The 26,228-nt window shown below is 43.6% G+C and overlaps 2 protein-coding genes and 1 long non-coding RNA gene across 4 annotated transcripts in view; 2 read left to right on the top strand and 1 right to left on the bottom strand.

The window, feature by feature from the left end:
* The window catches only part of fbn1 (fibrillin 1), a 126,016-nt gene extending 108,834 nt beyond the window's left edge, over positions 1-17,182 (top strand). The window contains 11 exon segments of the mRNA XM_031812385.1: positions 2,596-2,727; positions 3,192-3,317; positions 3,403-3,609; positions 4,529-4,654; positions 8,775-8,897; positions 10,191-10,307; positions 11,805-11,933; positions 12,181-12,300; positions 13,164-13,392; positions 14,068-14,281; positions 15,041-17,182. Of these exon segments, the coding sequence (XP_031668245.1) occupies positions 2,596-2,727; positions 3,192-3,317; positions 3,403-3,609; positions 4,529-4,654; positions 8,775-8,897; positions 10,191-10,307; positions 11,805-11,933; positions 12,181-12,300; positions 13,164-13,392; positions 14,068-14,281; positions 15,041-15,421 (1,904 nt within the window). The 3' untranslated portion in view covers positions 15,422-17,182.
* A 739-nt stretch (positions 17,183-17,921) lies between these two features.
* Positions 17,922-22,526, bottom strand: LOC109879000 (deoxyuridine 5'-triphosphate nucleotidohydrolase). 2 transcript variants are annotated; one of them, XM_031812894.1, is made up of 8 exons: positions 22,310-22,526; positions 21,025-21,211; positions 20,393-20,549; positions 19,887-19,978; positions 19,162-19,206; positions 18,877-18,951; positions 18,475-18,545; positions 17,922-18,083 (listed from the first exon to the last, which is right to left on the bottom strand). In XM_031812894.1, exons 2-8 carry the CDS (start codon positions 21,197-21,199, stop codon positions 18,027-18,029), a joined length of 672 nt encoding a protein of 223 aa, XP_031668754.1. In that variant the 5' UTR covers positions 21,200-21,211; positions 22,310-22,526; the 3' UTR covers positions 17,922-18,026. The 2 variants fall into 2 exon arrangements, with proteins under 2 accessions (XP_031668754.1, XP_031668755.1); XM_031812895.1 differs by lacking the exon at positions 21,025-21,211 and having other exon boundaries at positions 22,310-22,513.
* Positions 22,527-23,585: 1,059 nt separating this feature from the next.
* On the top strand, positions 23,586-25,805 carry LOC116359666 (uncharacterized). Its single transcript, XR_004206731.1, has 3 exons — positions 23,586-23,874; positions 24,986-25,175; positions 25,726-25,805. It is a non-coding gene; the product is annotated as an uncharacterized LOC116359666 (long non-coding RNA).
* The last annotated feature ends 423 nt before the right edge of the window (positions 25,806-26,228 follow it).

The raw sequence follows: 26,228 nt of genomic DNA, 5'->3' as shown, positions 1-26,228 counted from the left end.
AACCAATTCAGGCCACCATAGACCTAAATTCAGGCCACCATAGACCTACATATACCTAGACATACTAAAACCCCATAGATATACAAAAACCCTAGACAGGACAAAACACCTAGACAATACAAAAACTAAACCAACCACCCTTGTCACACCATGACCTAACCAAAATAATAAAGAAAACAAAGATAACTAAGGTCAGGGCGTGACAGTTATACCCATGGTATACGGTCTGATATACCATGGCTGTCAGCCAATCAGCATTCAGGGTTCGAATCACCCAGTTTATATATACTATAGATATCTTACTTTAGGGCCTGTAGGTATGGCAGGGACTGGAATCTGCTATAGATACTAAATGGACTGTAGGTACAGCAGGGACTGGAATCTGCTATAGATACTAAATGGACTGTAGGTACAGCAGGGACTGGAATCTGCTATAGATACTAAATGGACTGTAGGTACAGCAGGGACTGGAATCTGCTATAGATACTAAATGGACTGTAGGTATGGCAGGGACTGGAATCTGCTATAGATACTAAATGGACTGTAGACTGTAGGTACAGCAGGGACTGGAATCTGCTATAGATACTAAATGGACTGTAGAGACTGTAGGTACAGCAGGGACTGGAATCTGCTATAGATACTAAATGGACTGTAGGTACAGCAGGGACTGGAATCTGCTATAGATACTAAATGGACTGTAGAGACTGTAGGTACAGCAGGGACTGGAATCTGCTATAGATACTAAATGGACTGTAGAGACTGTAGGTACAGCAGGGACTGGAATCTGCTATAGATACTAAATGGACTGTAGAGACTGTAGGTACAGCAGGGACTGGAATCTGCTATAGATACTAAATGGACTGTAGAGACTGTAGGTACAGCAGGGACTGGAATCTGCTATAGATACTAAATGGACTGTAGAGACTGTAGGTACAGCAGGGACTGGAATCTGCTATAGATACTAAATGGACTGTAGAGACTGTAGGTACAGCAGGGACTGGAATCTGCTATAGATACTAAATGGACTGTAGAGACTGTAGGTACAGCAGGGACTGGAATCTGCTATAGATACTAAATGGACTGTAGGTACAGCAGGGACTGGAATCTGCTATAGATACTAAATGGACTGTAGGTACAGCAGGGACTGGAATCTGCTATAGATACTAAATGGACTGTAGACTGTAGGTACAGCAGGGACTGGAATCTGCTATAGATACTAAATGGACTGTAGAGACTGTAGGTACTGCAGGGACTGGAATCTGCTATAGATACTAAATGGACTGTAGAGACTGTAGGTACAGCAGGGACTGGAATCTGCTATAGATACTAAATGGACTGTAGAGACTGTAGGTACAGCAGGGACTGGAATCTGCTATAGATACTAAATGGACTGTAGAGACTGTAGGTACAGCAGGGACTGGAATCTGCTATAGATACTAAATGGACTGTAGAGACTGTAGGTACAGCAGGGACTGGAATCTGCTATAGATACTAAATGGACTGTAGAGACTGTAGGTACAGCAGGGACTGGAATCTGCTATAGATACTAAATGGACTGTAGAGACTGTAGGTACAGCAGGGACTGGAATCTGCTATAGATACTAAATGGACTGTAGAGACTGTAGGTACAGCAGGGACTGGAATCTGCTATAGATACTAAATGGACTGTAGAGACTGTAGGTACAGCAGGGACTGGAATCTGCTATAGATACTAAATGGACTGTAGAGACTGTAGGTACAGCAGGGACTGGAATCTGCTATAGATACTAAATGGACTGTAGAGACTGTAGGTACAGCAGGGACTGGAATCTGCTATAGATACTAAATGGACTGTAGAGACTGTAGGTACAGCAGGGACTGGAATCTGCTATAGATACTAAATGGACTATAGAGACTGTAGGTACAGCAGGGACTGGAATCTGCTATAGATACTAAATGGACTGTAGAGACTGTAGGTACAGCAGGGACTGGAATCTGCTATAGATACTAAATGGACTGTAGAGACTGTAGGTACAGCAGGGACTATGGGAATGTAGAGAATCATTCAACATTCCATAGTCTGTCGTCAGTACAGTGCAGCTAAACCAGAAATGTCTTTTAGGATTCTGAGGTGACAGTTACTTCTCATCCCCGGTGACGTCACTGTATGAGGCTTCAGCTATCTACCATCTTACATAAGGCTTGGAGTCTCCACCTCACCCCTGCCTCAACTCTCTGTATCGGAATAAGACTTTATAAACACTGTGTGGGAGAGAGAGAGCATAACAAGGGTTTTACAAGGGGAGGAGAGGGAACCAGTGTTGAGTCAGAGACAGACAGGAGACAGGAGGAAGATGTCAGTCTGTGGACTATAGGCTGGTATTTACATTACTATTATAAACAGACCTTTATATACTCTGGGAGGGCTGGAAACACACATCCTCTGTTACCCAGGAAAGCACTTTGTCACACACAGACACACACGCACACACACACACAAGCTTCGACACACACTCGTGTACAAATTCACGCATGCTCACACACACACACTCAGATACAAGCACACACATTATTGTACACACACTCACGGTGTGTGTTCTCTCCCCTCCCCTGCAGACCAGAATGAGTGTGAGGATGGGCTGGATGACTGTGAGAGCAGAGGGATGCGCTGTAAGAACCTCATCGGGACCTACATGTGTATCTGTAACCCTGGTTACACACGGACCCCTAACGGAGAGGGCTGCATAGGTAAGACACACACTAACACATACAAATCTGGTTTTATCACCAGTTCATGGCTGGTCTATGTTATGGGGTTATTCAATTCACATATACACCAAACTTACCAAGACACCAAAGAGGAGTATGATCCCATACACACACACAATATTCCTATCATCTACTTGTAGTAGCAAACAATACATGTGCTAATGGATCTGTAGTTCATGTAGGGTTCCGTTGAGGATAGAACCATCACACTTCATGGGGATTTGTCCATCTGGTGAACTACTGCAATAAACTGACATTCATCTCACAATATCTGATATAGTTTTATGCAGACTACCCTGCAGATCTGTTCTGGATTTAATCACTACATCTCCACCGTGTGTGTGTGTGTGTGTGTGTGTGTGTGTGTGTGTGTGTGTGTGTGTGTGTGTGTGTGTGTGTGTGTGTGTGTGTGTGTGTGTGTGTGTGTGTGTGTGTGTGTGTAGATCTGAACGAATGCTCTGCTAAGCCAGGTATCTGTGAGAACGGTCGTTGTGAGAACACGGTTGGAAGCTATCGCTGCAGGTGTGACCAAGGCTTCAGCGCCAACCCTACACAGACTGAATGTATAGGTAAATACACCCCTTTCTCTACATCTCTCTCACTCACACTCTCACTCTATCTCTCACTCACTCTCTCTCTCTCCCTCTCATCTAGATAACCGCCAGGGACTGTGTTTCACGGAGGTGTTGACTACACTGTGCCAGATGCAGTCCAGTAGCAGGAACAGTGTGACTAAGTCTGAGTGTTGCTGTGACGGAGGACGAGGCTGGGGCTCTAACTGTGAGCTGTGTCCTCTTCCTGGGACCACACACTACAAGAAGATGTGTCCACTGGGGCCCGGATACACAACAGACGGCAAAGGTAGAAATACTCACTCATATCTATACACAACCCTGCACCATGGATGGTACACAATCACTAGTCCACTGAGCTAAAGCCGAGGGAATAGCTCTGTGACATCACATTGTCTTCAGGTCTCACCAAACTACCTCCACTTTATGGACGGTTGGGATCTACCTGAGGACTACTCAGGCAAATGCAGATGAGTGTGTGTTTATTAGGATAATGTTGTAGTTGACAGGACTCTCTCTCCCTCAGACATAGATGAGTGTGTGTTTATCATGATAATGTTGTAGTTGACAGGACTCTCTCTCCCTCAGACATAGATGAGTGTGTGTTTATTAGGATAATGTTGTAGTTGACAGGACTCTCTCTGCCTCAGACATAGATGAGTGTGTGTTTATCATGATAATGTTGTAGTTGACAGGACTCTCTCTCCCTCAGACATAGATGAGTGTGTGTTTATTAGGATAATGTTGTAGTTGACAGGACTCTCTCTGCCTCAGACATAGATGAGTGTGTGTTTATTAGGATAATGTTGTAGTTGACAGGACTCTCTCTCCCTCAGACATTGATAAGTGTGTGTTTATCATGATAATGTTGTAGTTGACAGGACTCTCTCTCCCTCAGACATTGATAAGTGTGTGTTTATCATGATAATGTTGTAGTTGACAGGACTCTCTCTCCCTCAGACATAGATGAGTGTGTGTTTATTAGGATAATGTTGTAGTTGACAGGACTCTCTCTCCCTCAGACATAGATGAGTGTGTGTTTATTAGGATAATGTTGTAGTTGACAGGACTCTCTCTCCCTCAGACATAGATGAGTGTGTGTTTATCATGATAATGTTGTAGTTGACAGGACTCTCTCTCCCTCAGACATTGATAAGTGTGTGTTTATCATGATAATGTTGTAGTTGACAGGACTCTCTCTCCCTCAGACATAGATGAGTGTCGTGTGATGGGGAACCTGTGTGTGAACGGACAGTGTGTCAACAGCCTGGGCTCCTACAGCTGTGTGTGTAAAACTGGGTACACCACAGACATCACTGGCACCCTGTGTGTGGGTAAGACTACGACACTAACACTGTCTAAGGTCCAGCCCCAAATCACACTCTATTTCCTACTTAGTGCACTACCTTTGACCAGACGTTCTCCTCCCTCTCTCCTGTGTAGATATGGATGAGTGTAACTTGTCTCTCTCCTGTGTAGATGTGGATGAGTGTAACTTCTCTCTCCTCTAGATGTGGATGAGTGTAACTTGTCTCTCGCTTGTGTAGATGTGGATGAATGTGACTTCTCTCTCTCCTGTCTAGATATGGATGAGTGTAACTTCTCTCTCCTGTGTAGATATGGATGAGTGTAGCTTCTCTCTCTCCTCTCTAGATGTGGATGAGTGTAACTTCTCTCTCCTCTAGATGTGGATGAGTGTAACTTCTCTCTCGCTTGTGTAGATGTGGATGAATGTGACTTCTCTCTCCTGTGTAGATATGGATGAGTGTAACTTCTCTCTCCTCTAGATGTGGATGAGTGTAACTTCTCTCTCGCTTGTGTGGATGAATGTGACTTCTCTCTCTCCTGTGTAGATATGGATGAGTGTAACTTGTCTCTCTCCTGTGTAGATGTGGATGAGTGTAACTTCTCTCTCCTCTAGATGTGGATGAGTGTAGCTTGTCTCTCGCTTGTGTAGATGTGGATGAATGTGACTTCTCTCTCTCCTGTCTAGATATGGATGAGTGTAACTTCTCTCTCCTGTGTAGATATGGATGAGTGTAGCTTCTCTCTCTCCTCTCTAGATGTGGATGAGTATAACTTCTCTCTCCTCTAGATGTGGATGAGTGTAACTTCTCTCTCGCTTGTGTAGATGTGGATGAATGTGACTTCTCTCTCCTGTGTAGATATGGATGAGTGTAACTTGTCTCTCTCCTGTGTAGATGTGGATGAGTGTAACTTCTCTCTCTCCTGTGCAGATGTGGATGAGTGTAACTTCTCTCTCTCATGTGTAGATGTGGATGAGTGTAACTTCTCTCTCCTGTGTAGATATGGATGAGTGTAACTTCTCTCTTTCCTGTGTAGATGTGTGTGAGTGTAACTTCTCTCTCTCCTGTGTAGATATGGATGAGTGTAACTTCTCTCTCTCCTGTGTAGATATGGATGAGTGTAACGTCTCTCTCCTCTAGATGTGGATGAGTGTAACTTGTCTCTCGCTTGTGTAGATGTGGATGAATGTGACTTCTCTCTCTCCTGTCTAGATATGGATGAGTGTAACTTCTCTCTCCTGTGTAGATATGGATGAGTGTAACTTGTCTTACTCCTGTGTAGATATGAATGAGTGTAACTTGTCTCTCTCCTGTGTAGATATGGATGAGTGTAACTTGTCTCTCCTGTGTAGATATGGATGAGTGTAACTTGTCTCTCCTGTGTAGATATGGATGAGTGTAACTTCTCTCTCCTGTGTAGATATGGATGAGTGTAACTTGTCTCTCCTATGTAGATATGGATGAGTGTAACGTGTCTCTCCTGTGTAGATATGGATGAGTGTAACGTGTCTCTCCTGTGTAGATATGGATGAGTGTAACTTGTCTCTCCTCTCTAGATGTGGATGAGTGTAACTTCTCTCTCTCCTGTGTAGATATGGATGAGTGTAACTTATCTCTCTCCTCTCTAGATATGGATGCGTGTAACTTCTCTCTCCTGTGTAGATATGGATGAGTGTAACTGCTCTCTCTCCTGTGTAGATGTGGATGAGTGTAACTTCTCTCTCTCCTGTGTAGATATGGATGAGTGTAACTTCTCTCTCCTCTCTAGATATGGATGAGTGTAACTTCTCTCTCTCCTGTGTAGATATGGATGAGTGTAACTTCTCTCTCTCCTCTCTAGATATGGATGTGTGTAACTTGTCTCTCTCCTGTGTAGATATGGATGAGTGTAACTTGTCTCTCTCCTGTGTAGATATGGATGAGTGTAACTTGTCTCTCCTGTGTAGATATGGATGAGTGTAACTTATCTCTCTCCTCTCTAGATATGGATGCGTGTAACTTCTCTCTCCTGTGTAGATATGGATGAGTGTAACTTCTCTCTCTCCTGTGTAGATGTGGATGAGTGTAACTTCTCTCTCTCCTGTGTAGATATGGATGAGTGTAACTTCTCTCTCCTGTGTAGATATGGATGAGTGTAACTTGTCTCTCCTGTGTAGATATGGATGAGTGTAACTTCTCTCTCTCCTCTCTAGATATGGATGAGTGTAACTTGTCTCTCTCCTGTGTAGATATGGATGAGTGTAACTTGTCTTTTCCTGTGTAGATGTGGATGAGTGTAACTTGTCTCTCTCCTGTGTAAATATGGATGAGTGTAACTTGTCTCTCCTGTGTAGATATGGATGAGTGTAACTTGTCTCTCCTGTGTAGATATGGATGAGTGTAACTTGTCTCTCTCCTGTGTAGATATGGATGAGCGTAACTTGTCTCTCCTGTGTAGATATGGATGAGTGTAACTTGTCTCTCTCCTGTGTAGATATGGATGAGCGTAACTTGTCTCTCCTGTGTAGATATGGATGAGTGTAACTTCCCTCTCTCCTGTGTAGATATGGATGAGTGTAACTTGTCTCTCCTGTGTAGATATGGATGAGTGTAACTTGTCTCTCTCCTGTGTAAATATGGATGAGTGTAACTTGTCTCTCCTATGTAGATATGGATGAGTGTAACGTGTCTCTCCTGTGTAGATATGGATGAGTGTAACTTGTCTCTCCTCTCTAGATGTGGATGAGTGTAACTTCTCTCTCTCCTGTGTAGATATGGATGAGTGTAACTTGTCTCTCCTGTGTAGATATGGATGAGTGTAACTTGTCTCTCCTGTTTAGATATGGATGAGTGTAACTTGTCTCTCCTGTGTAGATATGGATGAGTGTAACTTGTCTCTCCTGTGTAGATATGGATGAGTGTAACTTGTCTCTCCTGTGTAGATATGGATGAGTGTAACTTGTCTCTCCTATGTAGATATGGATGAGTGTAACGTGTCTCTCCTGGGTAGATATGGATGAGTGTAACGTGTCTCTCCTGTGTAGATATGGATGAGTGTAACTTGTCTCTCCTCTCTAGATGTGGATGAGTGTAACTTCTCTCTCTCCTGTGTAGATATGGATGAGTGTAACTTGTCTCTCCTGTGTAGATATGAATGAGTGTAACTTGTCTCTGCTGTGTAGATATGGATGAGTGTAACGTGTCTCTCCTGTGTAGATATGGATGAGTGTAACTTGTCTCTCCTGTGTAGATATGGATGAGTGTAACGTGTCTCTCCTGTGTAGATATGGATGAGTGTAACTTGTCTCTCCTGTGTAGATATGGATGAGTGTAACTTGTCTCTCCTGTGTAGATATGGATGAGTGTAACTTGTCTCTCCTGTGTAGATATGGATGAGTGTAACTTGTCTCTCCTGTGTAGATATGGATGAGTGTAACGTGTCTCTCCTGTGTAGATATGGATGAGTGTAACTTGTCTCTCCTGTGTAGATATGGATGAGTGTAACGTGTCTCTCCTGTGTAGATATGGATGAGTGTAACTTGTCTCTCCTCTCTAGATGTGGATGAGTGTAACTTGTCTCTCCTGTGTAGATATGGAGGAGTGTAACTTGTCTCTCCTGTGTAGATATGGATGAGTGTAACTTGTTTCTCCTGTGTAGATGTGGATGAGTGTAACTTGTCTCTCCTCTCTAGATGTGGATGAGTGTAACTTGTCTCTCCTGTGTAGATATGGATGAGTGTAACGTGTCTCTCCTGTGTAGATATGGAGGAGTGTAACTTGTCTCTCCTGTGTAGATATGGATGAGTGTAACTTGTCTCTCCTGTGTAGATATGGAGGAGTGTAACTTGTCTCTCCTGTGTAGATATGGATGAGTGTAACTTGTCTCTCCTGTGTAGATATGGATGAGTGTAACGTGTCTCTCCTGTGTAGATATGGATGAGTGTAACTTGTCTCTCCTGTGTAGATATGGATGAGTGTAACTTGACTCTCCTGTGTAGATATGGATGAGTGTAACTTGTCTCTCCTGTGTAGATATGGATGAGTGTAACTTGTCTCTCCTGTGTAGATATGGATGAGTGTAACTTGTCTCTCCTGTGTAAATATGGATGAGTGTAACTTGTCTCTCCTGTGTAGATATGGATGAGTGTAACTTGTCTCTCCTGTGTAGATATGGATGAGTGTGTGCAGGCTCCTAAGCCGTGTAACTTCCTCTGTAAGAACACAGAGGGAAGCTACCTCTGTTCCTGTCCCAGAGGATACATCCTGCAGGAGGACGGCAAGAGCTGCCGAGGTGAGACATGCACAGACACACACACACAACAACACACACACACAGTCACAGTGACAGCCTCACACACACAGTGTGTGCATTTCCGTGTATGTGGTGAGCAGAGATTGTGATCTGTTGCGTCTGGTAGGTCATGTGTTTATCAGTGTGTATGGTCAGTTTGGGGAGTTTATACAAACATAATTAGTCCATATTGCTCATTACCACTCTTGGCGACAGCTATGTTTACCCTAGGGCAGTATCTACACATGCTCACGCACACAGACACGCACAGACACACACACACTCAGACACACATACACACTCAGTCACTCACACAGACACATACACACAAACACACTCAGACACACACATTCAGACACACGCACAAACTTTCCGCCTGGTTTCCACCATGTTTCCGGGGTCTGGTTCTGTGGCAGTTCATCAACAGGTCACTGACAGGAGAAGGACTGGAAACTAACTCTATACAGTTGTGGAGCTGGAATCTAACCTTTACTCTCTCTATCCCCCTCTCTCTCTATCCCTCTATCTCTCTCTCTTTCCCCCTCTCTCTATCCCCCTCTCTCTATCCCCCTCTCTCTCTATCCCCCTCTCTCTCTATCCCTCTCTCTCTCTATCCCCTCTCTCTCTATCCCCCTCTCGCTCTATCCCCCTCTCTCTCTATCCCTCTCTCTCTCTCTCTTTCCCCCTCTCTCTATCCCCCTCTCTCTCTATCCCCTCTCTCTCTATCCCCCTCTCTCTCTATCCCCCTCTCTCTATCCCCCTCTCTCCCTATCCCCCTCTCTCTCTATCCCCTCTCTCTCTATCCCCCTCTCTCTCTATCCCCCTCTCTCTCTATCCCCCTCTCTCTATCCCCCTCTCTCTCTCTATCCCCCTCTCTCTCTATCCCCCCTATCTCTATCTCCCTCTCTCTCTATCCCCTCTTTCTCTATCCCCCTCTCTCTATCCCCCTCTCTCTCTATCCCCACTATCTCTCTCCCTCTCTCTCTATCCCCCTCTCTCTCTCTCTCTCTCTCTCTCTCTCTCTCTCTATCCCCCTCTCTCTCTATCCCCACTATCTCTATCTCCCTCTCTCTCTATCCCCCTCTCTCTCTCTCTCTCTCTCTCTCTCTCTCTCTATCCCCCTCTCTCTCTATCCCCCTATCTCTATCTCCCTCTCTCTCTATCCCCCTCTCTCTATCCCCCCTCTCTCTCTCTCTCTCTCTATCCCCCTCTCTCTCTCTCTCTATCCCCCCCCTCTCTCTCTCTCTCTATCCCCCTCTCTCTCTCTCTCTCTCTCTCTCCCCCTCCTCTCAGATCTGGATGAGTGTCAGAGCAAACAGCACAACTGTCAGTTCCTGTGTGTGAACACCATCGGAGGATTCACCTGCAAATGTCCTCCAGGCTTCACCCAGCACCATACTGCCTGCATAGGTAACACACACACACACACACAAAATCCTCCCTCCTCCACTCGACTAGGCTTTACAAACATAACCAAATGTAGCCACTTATCTTCCATCTCTCCTCATAAAAAGTCTCTTTAATGTTCTCCGTCTGCTATCACACATCAGATTGGGCTCAACTGAACTGTCGCCATGACAACTTAACAATGACTTGTTGTGGAATTTTGCAGTCTGTTGCCATGGTTACAACAGGGTTTTTCCATTCTGCACTTCAGCTCCCATGACTTTGTGGCTAGACAGCCTCCCTCCGTCCATTGGTCAATCAGCCAGTCAGTCTGTGGTGAATTAGTTTTACCTAGCCCGAGTAACAAGGTGGGTGAAGGTTGCATATTTGAGACCATTCCATTGGTCCTGCACTGGCCAAGGTCAAACAGATGCACCCAGTCAGTCAGTCAGTCAGTAAATCAGTCGGTAAGTCACTCAGACAGTCTGTTGTTGACCAATGGTCTTTCTCTCTCTACCTCTCGCTCACCCCCACTCTCCCCTCTTTCCTCCTCTCTTCTCCAGCTCTCCTTCCAGATAGTAATGTCTCTCTCTCTCTGTAGATAGTAATGTCTCTCTCTCTCTCTGTAGATAGTAATGAGACTCTCTCTCTCTGTAGATAGTAATGAATGTCTCTCTCTCTGTAGATAGTAATGTCTCTCTCTCTCTCTGTAGATAGTAATGTCTCTCTCTCTCTGTAGATAGTAATGTATCTCTCTCTCTGTAGATAGTAATGTCTCTCTCTCTCTCTCTGTAGATAGTAATGTCTCTCTCTGTAGATAGTAATGTCTCTCTCTGTAGATAGTAATGAATGTCTCTCTCTCTGTAGATAGTAATGAGACTCTCTCTCTATAGATAGTAATGAGTCTCTCTCTGTAGATAGTAATGTCTCTCTCTCTCCGTAGATAGTAATGAATGTCTCTCTCTCTGTAGATAGTAATGAGACTCTCTCTCTCTGTAGATAGTAATGTCTCTCTCTCTCTGTAGATAGTAATGAATGTCTCTCTCTCTGTAGATAGTAATGTCTGTCTCTCTCTGTAGATAGTAATGAGACTCTCTCCCTCTGTAGATAGTAATGTCTCTCTCTCTCCGTAGATAGTAATGAATGTCTCTCTCTCTGTAGATAGTAATGAGACTCTCTCTCTCTGTAGATAGTAATGTCTCTCTCTCTCCGTAGATAGTAATGAATGTCTCTCTCTCTGTAGATAGTAATGAGACTCTCTCTCTCTGTAGATAGTAATGTCTTTCTCTCTCCGTAGATAGTAATGAATGTCTCGCTCTCTCTGTAGATAGTAATGTCTCTCTCTCTCTCTGTAGATAGTAATGTCTCGCTCTCTCTGTAGATAGTAATGTCTCTCTCTGTAGATAGTAATGAGTCTCTCTCTCTGTAGATAGTAATGAGTGTCTCTCTCTCTGTAGATAGTAATGAATGTCTCTCTCTCTTTCTGTAGATAGTAATGAATGTCTCTCTCTCTCTCTGTAGATAATAATGAATGTGGGTCGGACCCTGCTCTGTGTGGCTCTAATGGTGTGTGTCAGAACAGCCCAGGCAGCTTCAACTGCGAGTGTACTAGAGGATTCTCAATGGACCCCAATGGACAGAGCTGTGAAGGTCAGCCAATCACTGCCTCTCTCGGGATCAGCTGACTCCATACCCCTAGGCACTTTATATGGATCTGAAATGATCAGATAGGTATAGGCAATATGGCAATAACTCCACTATAAACAGGGATTTGGTAGAAACTTCACCTTTTTGCTTGTACCTATCCAGTACAGTTAGATAACTGTATGGCCACATAACTATTGTAATGCTGTGTGTGTGGGTGTTTGTTTGTGTGTGTATGTGGTTTCCCTGACAGATATGGATGAGTGTGATGGTAACCACCGTTGTCAACATGGCTGTCAGAACCTGGTGGGAGGGTACCGGTGTAGCTGTCCTCAGGGATACCTACAACACTATCAATGGAACCAGTGTGTCGGTGAGTGGTACAGACTCTCTCTCTCTTTCTCTCAATCCTTCTCCCCCCTGTCTGTCTGTCTTCTGTCTTTCTCCCCCCCCCTGTCTGTCTGTCTTCTGTCGTTCTCTCCCCCCTGTCTGTCTGTCTTCTGTCTTTCTCCCCGCCCTGTCTGTCTGTCTTCTGTCTTTCTCTCCCCCCAGTCTGTCTGTCTTCTGTCTTTCTCTCTTTCTCTCCCCCCCTGTCTGTCTGTCTTCTGTCTTTCTCTCCCCCCTGTCTGTCTGTCTTCTGTCTTTCTCTCCCCCCTGTCTGTCTGTCTTCTGTCTTTCTCTCCCCCCAGTCTGTCTGTCTTCTGTCTTTCTCTCTTTCTCTCCCCCCGTCTGTCTGTCTTCTGTCTTTCTCTCCCCCCTGTCTGTCTGTCTTCTGTCTTTCTCTCCCCCCTGTCTGTCTGTCTTCTGTCTTTCTCTCCCCCCTGTCTGTCTGTCTTCTGTCTTTCTCTCCCCCCCTGACTGTCTGTCTTCTGTCTTTCTCTCTCCCTCAACATCAAATCTACATCCCTTTCCTGGAAGTTGAACTTGTTCCTCTCTAGATTACTGGAAGAGCTCCCTCCCTGAGTCACTGTCCTACATGAACACTGTTGTTATAACTGAGTCGCTGGCACTTTAACTTGACTCTACTGATGGGAATTACAGCATTGATATTCAGTGGCCTTTCCCTAAAAGAACACGGCCAATGTTTATCAGATGAACCGGTACTACAGATGGTTTCCTCATTCCCTTCAAGAGTTTCTCAGTATTGTTTGTGTTCTCTGGCCGAGGTTTGACCCATATTTGACATCTGTTTGTTTTGTTGACTTCCTGTCTGTGTTGTTTGCTTCCTGTGGTCAGATGAGAACGAGTGCCAGAACACTCAGATCTGTGGGGGAGCATCGTGCCATAACACCCTGGGGAGCTTCCGTTGCCTCTGTCCCACTGGGTTCAACTACGGAGACCAGGGGGGGTGCAGTGACATCAACGAGTGCTCCTCCTCCTCTAATCCATGTAACTACGGCTGTTCCAACACAGACGGAGGGTATCTCTGTGGCTGTCCACCTGGATACTACCGCGCTGGACAGGGGTGAGTGATTGAGACTGTGCGTGTGTGTTGTGAGTGAGTGAGTGAGTGAGTGAGTGAGTGAGTGAGTGAGTGAGTGAGTGAGTGAGTGAGTGAGTGAGTGAGTGAGTGAGTGAGAGAGAGAGAGAGAGAGAGAGAGAGAGAGAGAGAGAGAGAGAGAGAGAGAGAGAGAGATCTACCCAGGCGCAATATCATTATCAATTTGGATGGATAGACGGGTTTGTTGTTTAGCAACAAAACCAACACGTGCGTAACTATGGGACAAAACAGACAGGGTTGGCTTAGATTGTTGACAACATGTAAACTACATTTTGTCTCCGATATTTATTGAAAACATATATAAATGTGCACAATGTCTCTCAAATACATCGTTACAGTTGTTGGTTAGCTAGCTAGCGAATTTTAGCCATATTAGCATTGTAATCAAATCAGTCAAAACCCCTAACAAAGACATGGTATCAAGAACAAGATGAAACTAGCTGAAACGAGTCACTTTATTGTCATTGTTGGTAGCTATCTGGCCATCCACAATCACAACAACACATAGACCCCTGTCCCATTGAAGTGTGCACATTGTTTTGGTGATGTTGTCAGCTAGCCCATGTATAGGCAAGATGGTGTTTGGGTATGATTTTATGCCCTGTGTGTATGTGGTTGACTCCTTTCTGTGTGTTCCAGGCACTGTGTGTCAGGCGTGGGCTTTGGTAGTGGTGTGAGTCTGGGCCAGGGAGGAGGAGGAGGAGGAGGAGGAGGAGGAGGGACAGCAGAGGTGGGTGACAACGATCTGTCTCCTGAGGCCTGCTACGAGTGTAAGATCAACGGTTACCCCAAGAAGGGGCGCAAACGCCGCGACACCAACTCAACGCTGGAGCAACCTCTGGACAATGCACAGGTAATGTCTGTCTGTCTTGGTCTGGTGGCCCCTAGAATGGTCATGCTATCATGTCTTGCCTGCTCTTCACTGAATCCGTAGTACATATTAACTGTGTGGTCCTGTGTTGTGTCATCAGGATCCGGAGTGTTGAGTGTTGTCAGTGTTTACATAATCCACCTACTACATGGTCCTGTGTCCTCAGCATCAGGAGACAGTGAACCTGGACAGTGTTACACATGATATATCTGTATAATACTGTATGTAACCTGTCCTGTGTCCTCAGCATCAGGAGACAGTGAACCTGGACAGTGTTACACATGATATATCTGTATAATACTGTATGTAACCTGTCCTGTGTCCTCAGCATCAGGAGACAGTGAACCTGGACAGTGTTACACATGATATATCTGTATAATACTGTATGTAACCTGTCCTGTGTCCTCAGCATCAGGAGACAGTGAGTCTGGACAGTGTTACACATCATATATCTGTATAATACTGTATGTAACCTGTCCTGTGTCCTCAGCATCAGGAGACAGTGAGTCTGGACAGTGTTACACATGATATATCTGTATAATACTGTATGTAACCTGTCCTGTGTCCTCAGCATCAGGAGACAGTGAACCTGGACAGTGTTACGCATCATATATCTGTATAATACTGTATGTAACCTGTCCTGTGTCCTCAGCATCAGGAGACAGTGAGTCTGGACAGTGTTACACATCATATATCTGTATAATACTGTATATCTATATGTAACCTGTCCTGTGTCCTCAGCATCAGGAGACAGTGAGTCTGGAGAGTGTGGACATTGAGGACACCCTGCTGTTCAACCTGAACATGTCCGGCCTGTCCAGCCGAGACCACATCCTGGAGTTCACCCCGGCCCTGTCCACACTCAACAACCACGTGCGCTACTCCATCGACTACGGCAACGAACTGGGCTACTTCAAGATCAGCCAGAGGGAGGGGCTTAGCTACCTGCACCTGTCCAAGAGGAAGTCCCTCCCCCCTGGAGCCTACTTCCTGCAGATCAGTAGCGTGGCCGTGTACAGGAAGAAGGAGCTGGCAGCGCTGGAGGACAGCAACGATAAAGACTACCTCACAGGCCAGCTGGGAGACACACTCACCATGAGGGTGCAGATAGTCCTGCATTAACCTACACTACAGGACTGACTGGGGTGGCTGGTCTGGGCTGGGTGGGGAGTGTCTGCCTGTAAACACTGGTCTAGGAACAGATTAATTTACCCTTGATCCATATCTCAACCATTAGGATGGGGAGAGAAGATCTGACCCTGGGTCAGTGGTTATGGGCAACTTCTACCTACTCTGAGAGAGAGCTTGGGACAATCTCAACGCCAAAGAGACTAATGGGTGGGTGGGGGGAGGGGGGATTGCGTTGTTTGATTCCCAAAGATGATTCTACATATCATAGATACAACCTTTAGTGCTACAGTGTAGGCCTAACCCACTGGCTACAGTATGGCTGTCTGAAGAAAGGCTTAGAGAATGAGAATGACATGGAGGGAAGACATGACAATGACACAACAATAACCACTCTAAACTGCTCTGTGCAGGAAGCTCTGGTTTGAATGTTTTTTAGTTTTTTTAATGAAAAGGTTTATATGAAATAGGTTTTGTATGATGATATGTGGAATCTGCCACTCTTTTGTGGGACATGTAAGGCAAATGCCATATCCACCCATAGCCCCTACCCCCAAGACCATGAGGGTAGCTAGGGAGTATGGGGTAGGAGGTAGGGGCTAGCGGTGGATTTGGACTGAGTAGCAGAGTGCAGAAGTCACTGATGCTGAGTGTTCACAGCTTGGCAGAGGTGGAAGTGAAAGGCAGTGTTCAGATTCTCCACCCTTCTCCCTGAAGTGTGCACTTGCTCACTCCCCCTTCATGGTTCACAAAGCATTGGCTGCTAAGGAGAGTTTCCACCATATTAGGTAAACCAGTCCATTCCTTTCAAATCCCTGAGGGGAGAAGGGTAGGGAATCGAACCGTAGCTAAAGTCTTTAGCTAGAAGGACCCCTCTTCCCCATCATAACTATGCTTCTTCACCTTCCCCACTGACTAGACTTCAGCATTACACATATTTACTGGTGCTAGTAACAAATCCACATAGACTTATGAATGCACTGTAATACTCAACACACAGTAGCTGTCTGTCTACTGTCCTTTTAATAAGATGTCAGACGTCTTCTTTTCAACCAAAACCAAAGTAACAGCCTGTCTGCTCTCTATACCACATGTAAATGAAGTGTGTTTATACTGTAATCAATGCCATGTTTAGAATGTTAATCTATGAAGCCTTTTGTAAACTAGAGAACGCCCCTGGGAGGAGGGGGTGTAATGGTGCTTATAATGACCTACTACTTCCTTTGATAAACTGTATACACACTCGCAAACACACAACACAAATACACACACACGCCCTCAAACACACTCAAAACATACACCGTTCTGATGATGCCAAACCTGTGCCTTCATGATTATGCACTGAGGTCGACGCGGCCACACACTTTTCGCTCGTACAATCAGTGCTCCGTAGCGAAGTCAATCAGACCAGCCGCAGACTCATCCGTCTGTCGCTCTGTCACATCAGTGCTCCGTAGCGAAGTCAATCAGACCAGCCGCAGACTCATCCGTCTGTCGCTCTGTCACATCAGTGCTCCATAGCGAAGTCAATCAGACCAGCCGCAGACTCATCCGTCTGTCGCTCTGTCACATCAGTGCTCCGTAGCGAAGTCAATCAGACCAGCCGCAGACTCATCCGTCTGTCGCTCTGTCACATCAGTGCTCCGTAGCGAAGTCAATCAGACCAGCCGCAGACTCATCCGTCTGTCGCTCTGTCACATCAGTGAGGGTTTAGTTGTAAAGTCACAATAAAAACGTGTTTTTTTGTTTAAAAGGTTTCGTTGTTGTCCCTGTCTCCCAACTTCACTTCCTCTCTTTGCAGATTATGCTATTTATGGGATGTATTTGAACCACTTTAAGGGCCAAATTCCCAGACACAGATTAAGCCTAATCCTGGACTAAAAAGCACTTTTAATGCACATTCATTGACCATTATTTTATGCTTAAATTACATTTCTCATTTAGCAGATGCAATTACCTTGCTCTAGGATACAGACATGGTTGAATGTATTTTTTCACCTAGTCCACTCAGAGATGTGAACCATTGATTAACCTTTTGTTTACTGGTCCAATGCTCTTAACCGCGTTGTAAGATCTGGCATGCATCTGCAAGTTAGTCAGCCTGGAACTCTACCTATTTCTCAGTGAAACTCCTCCCTGGTGTGGTTCACATTAGCCTTCTGATTCTACAGTTAACAGATCTAACATGTAATATGAGCCTGTGTGAAGGGTTTGGTCCCTAAGACAGGGAAACTCCCTCGAACTATGAAAATAAATGGTTTAACATCACCACTTAGTGGTCATTCAGGGTACAGACTTACATAGAATTCTATCCAAAGCCGATATACATAAGTGGGCATAGCCGACATTTTCATATAGGTTTCCCCAATTGGAATTGAACCTGCAACACTGGCATCTCTAGAACCATGCTCTTGCGAACCGAGCCACACAGACAAGAAAATCAGTAATGTTTCATTGCCATTAATGGCCAAATCAGCAGGCATAGACAGTGAAGCAAAGGGATAATAACAATCTTTATTAAACAATGTAATTATTGTACAACGACATAACATGTAACATAACAAAACTAATAAGCTGGTTTATTTACAATGTTGATGTATCAGTTGCTGCCTGTGGAGCCAAATCCTCCAGCCCCACGCTCGGTCTCATCCAGAGTCTGAAACATAGAGAAGACACGGTTAATACTACAACACTGGAGCGAAGGGAATTTTAGTGACTTTCTATGCGAATGAGCCCAGTTTTCCCAAACACAGATTTAGCCTAGTCCGGGACAAAAAGTATGTTCAATGGAAATTGTTAAAGTGAAGAGGTTAAGTCCAGGACGATGCTCGATCAGAGTCAAGAAAAACAGCCCTAAGGGCTCAAGGCTCATTCTCGACATTTCAGTCTCAAGTTTAAATTAAATGAGACTGCTTGACAAGGTGTGTCCATTTAAGGTTTGTGTGAAATGGATCGTAAAGCTGTGATCAGCAATTCACTACTAGGTCTGAGCATGTATGGTAACACTATAAATGGTCATATTCAGTCTATAGAGAAGCGTGAAGTACCTTTAGCTCCTGTAGGTCTGGGTAGCAGATCCTCTCGCACACCAGCTGAGCCACACGGTCCCCTTTTTTCACTGGGACACAGAAAGAAACACCATCACTCTACAGGTCACCCAGTTTCCCAACACCAACACTACAATGTTTCACTGGAAAACAGATCTCAATGTGAAATGAATTTGGATTGAGCAATCAGTAAAACAAGTTATTTCAGTTTCTGATGAGGCATTTAAGTTATTTTTTTCAAAGAGCAAAGGGTATATAATTAACGTTAAAATATATAAAAAAATGGATGTACCAATTGCAGATGGTCCCTTTAATCATGGATACAAAGTGCTTTCAATGCTTAGAGTTTGGAAAGGTGGCATGTGAATATGTGAATGATTAATGATTATTTTTAAAGCTCACCTTCAAAGGTTTCCTTGCTGAAGTTGAACAGCACCACCCCCACATTACCTCTATAGTCCTCATCCACTACTCCAGCTGGGGGGAGACAGGCACTCCAGTTAGCCTAGCTGTCATGAATGTACCCTGTCAGTTCTATGTTCTAGACTCTGGTTAGAACAGCCAAAGAGTGACTTGGGTTCATGAAATCTCCATCAGAACTATGGTTACCACTTTCCTGCCATTTTTATAACCCATCTCTTAGGAAAAGTGTTATATTAATATCTGAAGGTCAAAAAGTAAACTCACCCCCAACATCGATGAAGTGTTTTGCAGCCAGGCCAGACCGTGGTGCTGTGAAAAGAGAGGAATACATCAAATATGACTAAACTCCTTTTTATGCTGGAGAAAAGTGAAGGGGAGATGAGAAAGAGGGGTTGAACGAGATGAGTGTGAAAGCAGTCTCCATTGACCGTGTTGGAGCATCACATGTGATGCATTGTGGGTAAAGTGTGACTGACTGATTTACCAATAACAATGAGTAGTTATTTATGTTGCAAAGTGATTTGTCAGTAGGCAGTCAGTCACCTGCACTTTCAGTTGTAATGAGGGGGTTTGATTAATCTTGCCCGGATGCCTGTGTAGGCATGTATTGCACCAGCTGAAAGTTGATTGCATTAGATTTGGAAATACGCCACCTCCCAGGCGTCCTGCTCTGGCTGACTGCAATGTTTTCTCAAAACAAAAGTGACATAATTAAGCATGTAGTAATTAGTAGGGTTTTGTGTTGCCATGCAAAAGTGATCGCTTTCTGCCTTCCCAATGAAAAGTAGTTTGAATTTTCTAACATTTATTTTATGTAAAAGAGATGTAGGTTTCTGGTTCAACCCAGGTCAAAGTAAAATAACTCCCTCACTGTCAAGTCAAACAATACCCAGAGAGACCTACCCCCACATACCCGTAGGCCAGGGTGCAATTACATTTTTTTTTCTTTATTAAAAACATTTAAGTTTGTGTCCTGGTACCCTACTCACCCACTCTGCCATAGCAGCCTGACGGAACTGCTATCTGGATGTCAGTCTTCACGATAGCCTTGTCCATTGGACCAATACTGTAGTCATAGGCACTGTTAGAAAAAATATCAACAGGTGGCTTACAGTCACTAACTTACAAAGGCAGTGACCTACATCTAACTCCCCTCCCATCCAATAGCTAGTAAGGAGGAGCAGGCTAGCACTACCGTTTGCCAACTTTTCTCCGGTTAAAGTTGGTCATATAAACATGAAGCAAGACTAGGCTACCTAGTTAGGTAGCTTGATATGAAGACAACATTATGCATGGTCGTTTGTTAACTACAGTTTTACTTGATTGATAGCAGAAAAATAAACAGCCACGTGCAGTATACACTCACTGCAACGTATTGAATTCAAGTAACGTTATCTTGCTTATGTGAATAGCAAGCTAGCTAAGTAAATACAAGCCAGTAAAATGTACAGCGTTCAAATCACTTCCAGTGACCATGTCCCGGACTCTGACCCACCTGAACAGGTCGTAGCCTGCAGCTTTAGCAGAGCCCCGGGTAGGAGCAGTGGCATGTTCAGACAACTTGGAGAACTTCAGCACCGATATCACATTCTCTGCCACTGCATGTGGCTTTGTCCTCTTCAGTGGAGAAACTTCTGCGGCGTCTATCACTTCTGAGCAAGGCATGTTTACAAAGTTTGTGGTAAGAAAGTTCAGTTAATTCCAAAACAATAAAATGGCTATGGTTACTAGCGTTAGCTAAATAGTTAAAATATGGCGAGTTGTTGCTACTTCTCTGAATCTTATTAGGAAGCACACATTCCCGCCAATTTCAATTGAATCTGCCTCGCCGTCGTTGAAAAAAAGAAAATCTCGCGAGAGTTCTGACAACTTGACCAGCTGTGAGCTGAATGACAGGAAAGCTTTAGTTTACTAATCCTTGAATGATGCATCTTGATTTCGGTAAAACACTCGACTACAAATCTGACAACAGTACAATTACCGGTACCTACACATTTATTGACTACACATCATGTTAATACTAAAGTTGATAATACAACAACCAGTTAGCATAGCAAAGTAGCTAGCTGCTAGTGCTAGCAAACATGAGCTATTACTGAAAAGCAATGTAGCTAGCCAACGACCTACCTGCATTCTCGCATCCTTTTCTCCTGGCCAGAGTGGGAGAATGCAGATAAAATGTTCTGTGTGAGAGTACTGAAGACTGGGCAGCGATAATCGAAGAACAACTCCGCCAGTAGAGCCTCTGCTTTGCAACGAAGTGCTCCATCTTGTTAAAGACAGTCCTCCCCGGCTGCGGCATCAGCTACAGCGCCTTCAGAAAGTATTCAAACCCCTGGACTTATTCCACATGTTGTGTTACAGACCGAATTAGAAATTGATTAAATCTTTTTTTCCTCTCACCCATCTATACACAATATCCCATAACTACAAAGTGAAAATGTTTTTATACATTTTTGCTAATGTATTGATAATTAAATAGAGGCCGAGTGAGTATTGGTTAAGTGGGACATTAAGCTTTGTGATGAATATCCTAATGTGTACAATAACATCACCAACCATGCCTGTGTGTTAGTCATTTTAATTCACAACTGGAATAAACTGATCACATCACACAGGTGTATAACAGAACACACACACAGGCTCAGTTTGATAGTGCACCCCTAAGTAACAGTGCAGATGAAAAATGATCAGGCCTACTGTACATCTTGCTGTACAAAGTATTGTTTAAAAAAAAGTTCTAGGTTGGAACTGTTGCTGTTAACATACAATACATATATTTGATTCTAAACTGGATTAAACACACAGTCCTAATGAGAGGTGTGTGGGTGTTTGAAGTTTTCAACAAGCATGTCTATTCTGGGTTACATTTTTGACAGTGCAACCCTGAGGTCATGCTCAGCATTGAGTCTGTATCTGTACTTTGTGTTTTAAGTATGCCAGGGTTGAGAACCCTGACTCGCATAGGTATGTGGTGCCAAACTAGCTTAGAACATCTACTGCTTTCTCAGTCTAGACAGGAGACTGCTTCCTGCTGTGTAGATGAGCAACCCAGAACTGAGTGTTTGCCTCAAAAAGCATCTTGCTTCAATTAGTTTATTCCAGAATAAAATGTTAGTATTTTACTAGCAACAGTTCCAACCTAAACTCATTTAACAATATTTCTAGAGTAATATGTACAGTATAGTAGGCCTGATAATGTTTAATCTTCACCTGTACTGTTTCTTAGGGTTGCACTATCAGTAGTTAGCTAGCTTGCTTTGGCTAATGTTAGCTAGCTATTAGCTGAATACAAGGGGATTGTTTGAAAGAGAAACTCACATCTACCACTATGAGAGATAGCACTCCCTTATTTCTGCTTATCATCATCACCTGTTATAAAATGACAACAATGCCGTGCTAATTGACTTACTTTTCCACTGTCGAAGCACTGTTTCCTGACGCATTCTGCCCTGTTCTGGGTTTACCGTCATGCTGTGGGTGTTTGGTCAAGACCTGACGTTTTAATTTGTTCGTTTTGAACATTACTAAGCACTTCCCTGCACAAAACACATTTTGGGCGCTCCTCGTTATTTATCAAAGTTTGTATTAAACCAAGAGAAACGCATCGCTGTATTTTCGTTTCATGACGATTGAGTTCGTCAGAATTTGTGGCTAGTTTGAGTCCATTTGATGATGGCGAGTGGGAATGACATGTTGACAGGCTGTCAGGTTAGGAAGGCTACGAGTTTCAAAACACTTGCAAGTTAAAATTTGTAATTACTTTTTTCAAGTGTCAAATGTCATTTTTTGTACACGTGATTTTTTCACATGTCCAGTGTGTGGTTTGATTTGATCGCCTGTTATGGGCATTTTTACACGCGTTCTTCACATATGTCCAGAGGGCATTTACAGGTGATTAGAACGTTTGAATATTGTAATTTCAGACGCGTGAAATTGTGCCACGGCTTTGGAACGAACGAAGCCTGGCCAAGAGAATGCTCGGCGGAAATGGAGTCCCTAGAGAAAGAACGAGATGGGTGTCAGGAGTGGGGCAGCAGTATTATCATAAGGAGACGTAATACTTGGAAACTGGAGGAGGAATGGAGAGAAGAAGGGTGTAAGCTTGAGTCGGATAAAAATGGTGGAAAAAGTAGAAAGTGTAAGCAGATGGAGCTGGAGAAATTGCAGTGAATGATGGTGAAGTTATCCAGAGACCGAGGTATGCTCCCAGAATCAGGAAAAACACAAGTCTGTGACACAGTGTTGCCAACTCCTCAGTAAGGAAAGTAGCTATTGGCTGTCCTAAAGTAGCTAGAAGTCGCTAAATGACGCCATCACCAAATCTGCATAATTGGTCATGTAATTGTGATGGATGCTGTAGGAGAGGGGAATAATGTGGGAGAGACACAAAGGGAGTAAAAACAACTACATATGTTTAGAACTACAAATGAACTTTCTTCTGTCGATTCTTGTTTTTTGTAATGTCCCAATTCCAACCCTCCTCCTTTATCCGGGCTTGGGACTGGCAAAAGCGACCTAAAAGAGACACTCTGGCAGAGTTACTTAGTTTTTTATTTTTCTTAATTTGGTTTGGTTTTTAACCTTATCGTCCACTTAGGATCTACAACAAGTCACAGTAAAACATTAACATCTTTAACCATTCCATAAAAAAAAAATGTTTTGTATACAATCAACATTAACAATCTAAATGGACCAAAAAGAGACAATAGAAAAAACTGTCACTGTCAATGGCAAATGTCAGAAAATGATGGTAACTAGTCTGGCCCTAATTCAGGTTTTTTATTTTTTTAATGTAACCCAGTGCGGGATCAGTCCGCGGCAGCTTCCAGCATGCGCCATTCATTTGCAGTCTGGATGCAGAGGGGTGAACATCTCCTGCTCTGACTGCATCTGGGAGGGACCGCTGCGCGAGGACTGTGGGTGCTTTGGGACGGGGGTGGGGCCCACGGCAGCACCAGCTCCTCGTTGAGAAGAGTAAGAACGATATGTGGCTTTCACGTCAGTCTCAAATAACACCAGAAAAAGTCGCTAGATTTGTTGCTAGTCGCTTTTTTGAAAATGTGTCGCTAGATGGGTCTGAATACTCGCTAAATATAGCTACAAAGTCGCTAAATTGGCAACACTGCTGTGACAGTAGGAGTGAAGTTTATTGAAAAAGTGGACTCTTGCCCTTTGGCTGATCCATTTGTGGTTGCGCGGTGTGTGAAAAAAAGAGTTGGGTCATGTGGAATCAGTGAGGGTAGAGGGAGAATGCGCTCGGAGTAAAACGAATGGTGGCAAGAAAAGTTCATTGTTTTGTTCTCAAGAAAAGGGCACCAATGAAAGGAGTGATAAACTGGGGTAGCATTAAATATAACAGTTGACCAGCTGAGGGATAAGATTTCCAGTGTATCTGATGTTAGTCGTTTGATGCGGAAAGAGTGGGAGATAACAGAAGATACATTGTGTCTGTTCTTTCGAGTTTTGATGTTGAGTCTGTTAGGATATGAGTTAGGATATGTTATCCTGTATGTGCCGAATACATTACGATGTTACGGGTGTCAAGCTTATGGGCATGTGGCAGCAGTGTGTAGGAGGGAGGGTTCAAGGTGTGAGAAATGTTCAGAAGGGCATGAGACAAAGGAATGTGTACTATTGGGGAATGTGTTAATTGTAGGGGTGCCCATGGAGCTGGGGATCAGAAATGTCCCGAGCGAGAGATGCAGGTTGAGGTTTCCAGGTTAGAGTAGAGCCATACCAGTACAGACAGAGTAAGATTGGATTTTTAGCATTTAGAAAAATGGTTACCAATTGTACTGCAGGGATGGATCGGAAGTCACATAAAATTGAGTTTTGTGGTGGCAGCTGCAGAGAGGTATTTGGGTGTGCGACACTTGACATCAGAAGAGTTACAAGATGTGTTAGGTGGCGATGTCCCATTCTTTCAGGATAATGGCATGAGGTAGGAATACATACATTTAATTAGTGGAGTAGGGTAGTGTTCATTTTTATTTATATTTTGAAATTAGTGAGTAGTGTTAGATGGTAGGGTATTTATTTAGTCATTTTTATTTTTCAAGCAAAGAATAAGGGTGTTGTATTACAGTCTAGTAGGTGGCGGTAATGCAACAAATTGGATGCAAACCGCCGTTAAACCTCAGAAGAAGAAGAAATTGTGCCTTTGCACACGTTCTGAACGTCTGTGTAGTAACAGGTACGTTTCATGTGTCTGAAAGTACCACATTGTAGCACATTGAGTTTGACTTCCGGCCTGTTGCGATGAATCGCTTTCCCAGGTAGGGAGGAGATGTTTCTAAATATGGATCAAATTGTTACAATTTGTAATTTACAGAATGCAAGGCGTTGGTGAGAAACATTTAGGGAGTAATTAAAACTATTTTTTCCCACATAGCATTACAACTACAAAGCTGACGCTGGCTAGCTAGCTTATTTTCATTGAAATAGCATGGCTAGTTAGCTAGCTAGCAATAGTATTTTTGTCTAGCCTGGTATATGGACAATATACCACGGATAAGGGCTGTTATGCTCAATGCGGAGTGCCTGGATACAGCCCTTAGCCGTGGTATATTGGCCAATATACCACAAACCCCCAAGGTGCCTTATTGCTATATAACTGGTTACCAACGTAATACAACAGTAAACAAGTAATATTGACTCACCTGTAGTAATACGGTCTGACTATACCATGGCTTGCTATCTGTCTCATGTTGTACCGATCATCAACATGAACAAGATTGAATTCTGTTGAATTGGCAACTGACTAAATTCTTGTTAAGAAGATGTTGCTGTTCAGAATGACATGTTTATGACTGTTGATGTTCACAGGAATCTCCAAATACTATGTTGAATGAGCACCGCGGATGAAAGAGGGGGAGGAAAACAGAAAGCTTCTTTCTACCACAACCTTCCACCAAGTCACATACAATTTTGCTTCATGAACAATTGTTACAAATCAGAAATAAATACAAAATAAGTTTAGTTTATTCTGTTTCTGTTTTTTAATGCTGGATGTGAGTAATTTAGCAGGTCCATAGTATAATGTATTGTTTTGAAACTTTTAGTTAAATATATATCAGTCAAACTCACTTTTTGCTAAAATAATGTTTTCTACGGTTACTTTTACATACTATACAGTCTCATTAGTTTTGAGCTAGACTATGATTGGGTAATGTCTACTGTAAATTTCTACTACCCTTTTTTAAAATGTTTATGATTGAAATTAGTCACAGGTTTTTAAGTAGTTTGTTTCTACTGTCTGGTGAGGAAGTGGGCAATATGGATACATTGGAGGAGGAAGGGAGAGTTAATGACAAATCAGAACTTGGACA

This window comes from Oncorhynchus kisutch, unplaced genomic scaffold (genome assembly GCF_002021735.2).
Source record: "Oncorhynchus kisutch isolate 150728-3 unplaced genomic scaffold, Okis_V2 Okis03b-Okis08b_hom, whole genome shotgun sequence".
NCBI lineage: Eukaryota > Metazoa > Chordata > Actinopteri > Salmoniformes > Salmonidae > Oncorhynchus > Oncorhynchus kisutch.
The sequence above is the reverse complement of the archived record's forward strand: the minus strand, read 5'-3'. Positions and strand labels throughout refer to the sequence as shown.

What these genes read in the sequence shown, in the direction of transcription:
- LOC109879000 (XM_031812894.1), bottom strand. Translation starts at nt 21,199, where the DNA reads ATGCCGCAGCCGGGGAGGACTGTCTTTAACAAGATGGAGCACTTCGTT. An exon ending in AGGCTGCTATGGCAGAGTGG is followed by an intron (nt 19,207 to 19,886) that starts GTGAGTAGGGTA and finishes CTCTTTTCACAG; the next exon opens with CACCACGGTCTGGCCTGGCT. An exon ending in CAGCAAGGAAACCTTTGAAG is followed by an intron (nt 18,546 to 18,876) that starts GTGAGCTTTAAA and finishes TCTGTGTCCCAG; the next exon opens with TGAAAAAAGGGGACCGTGTG.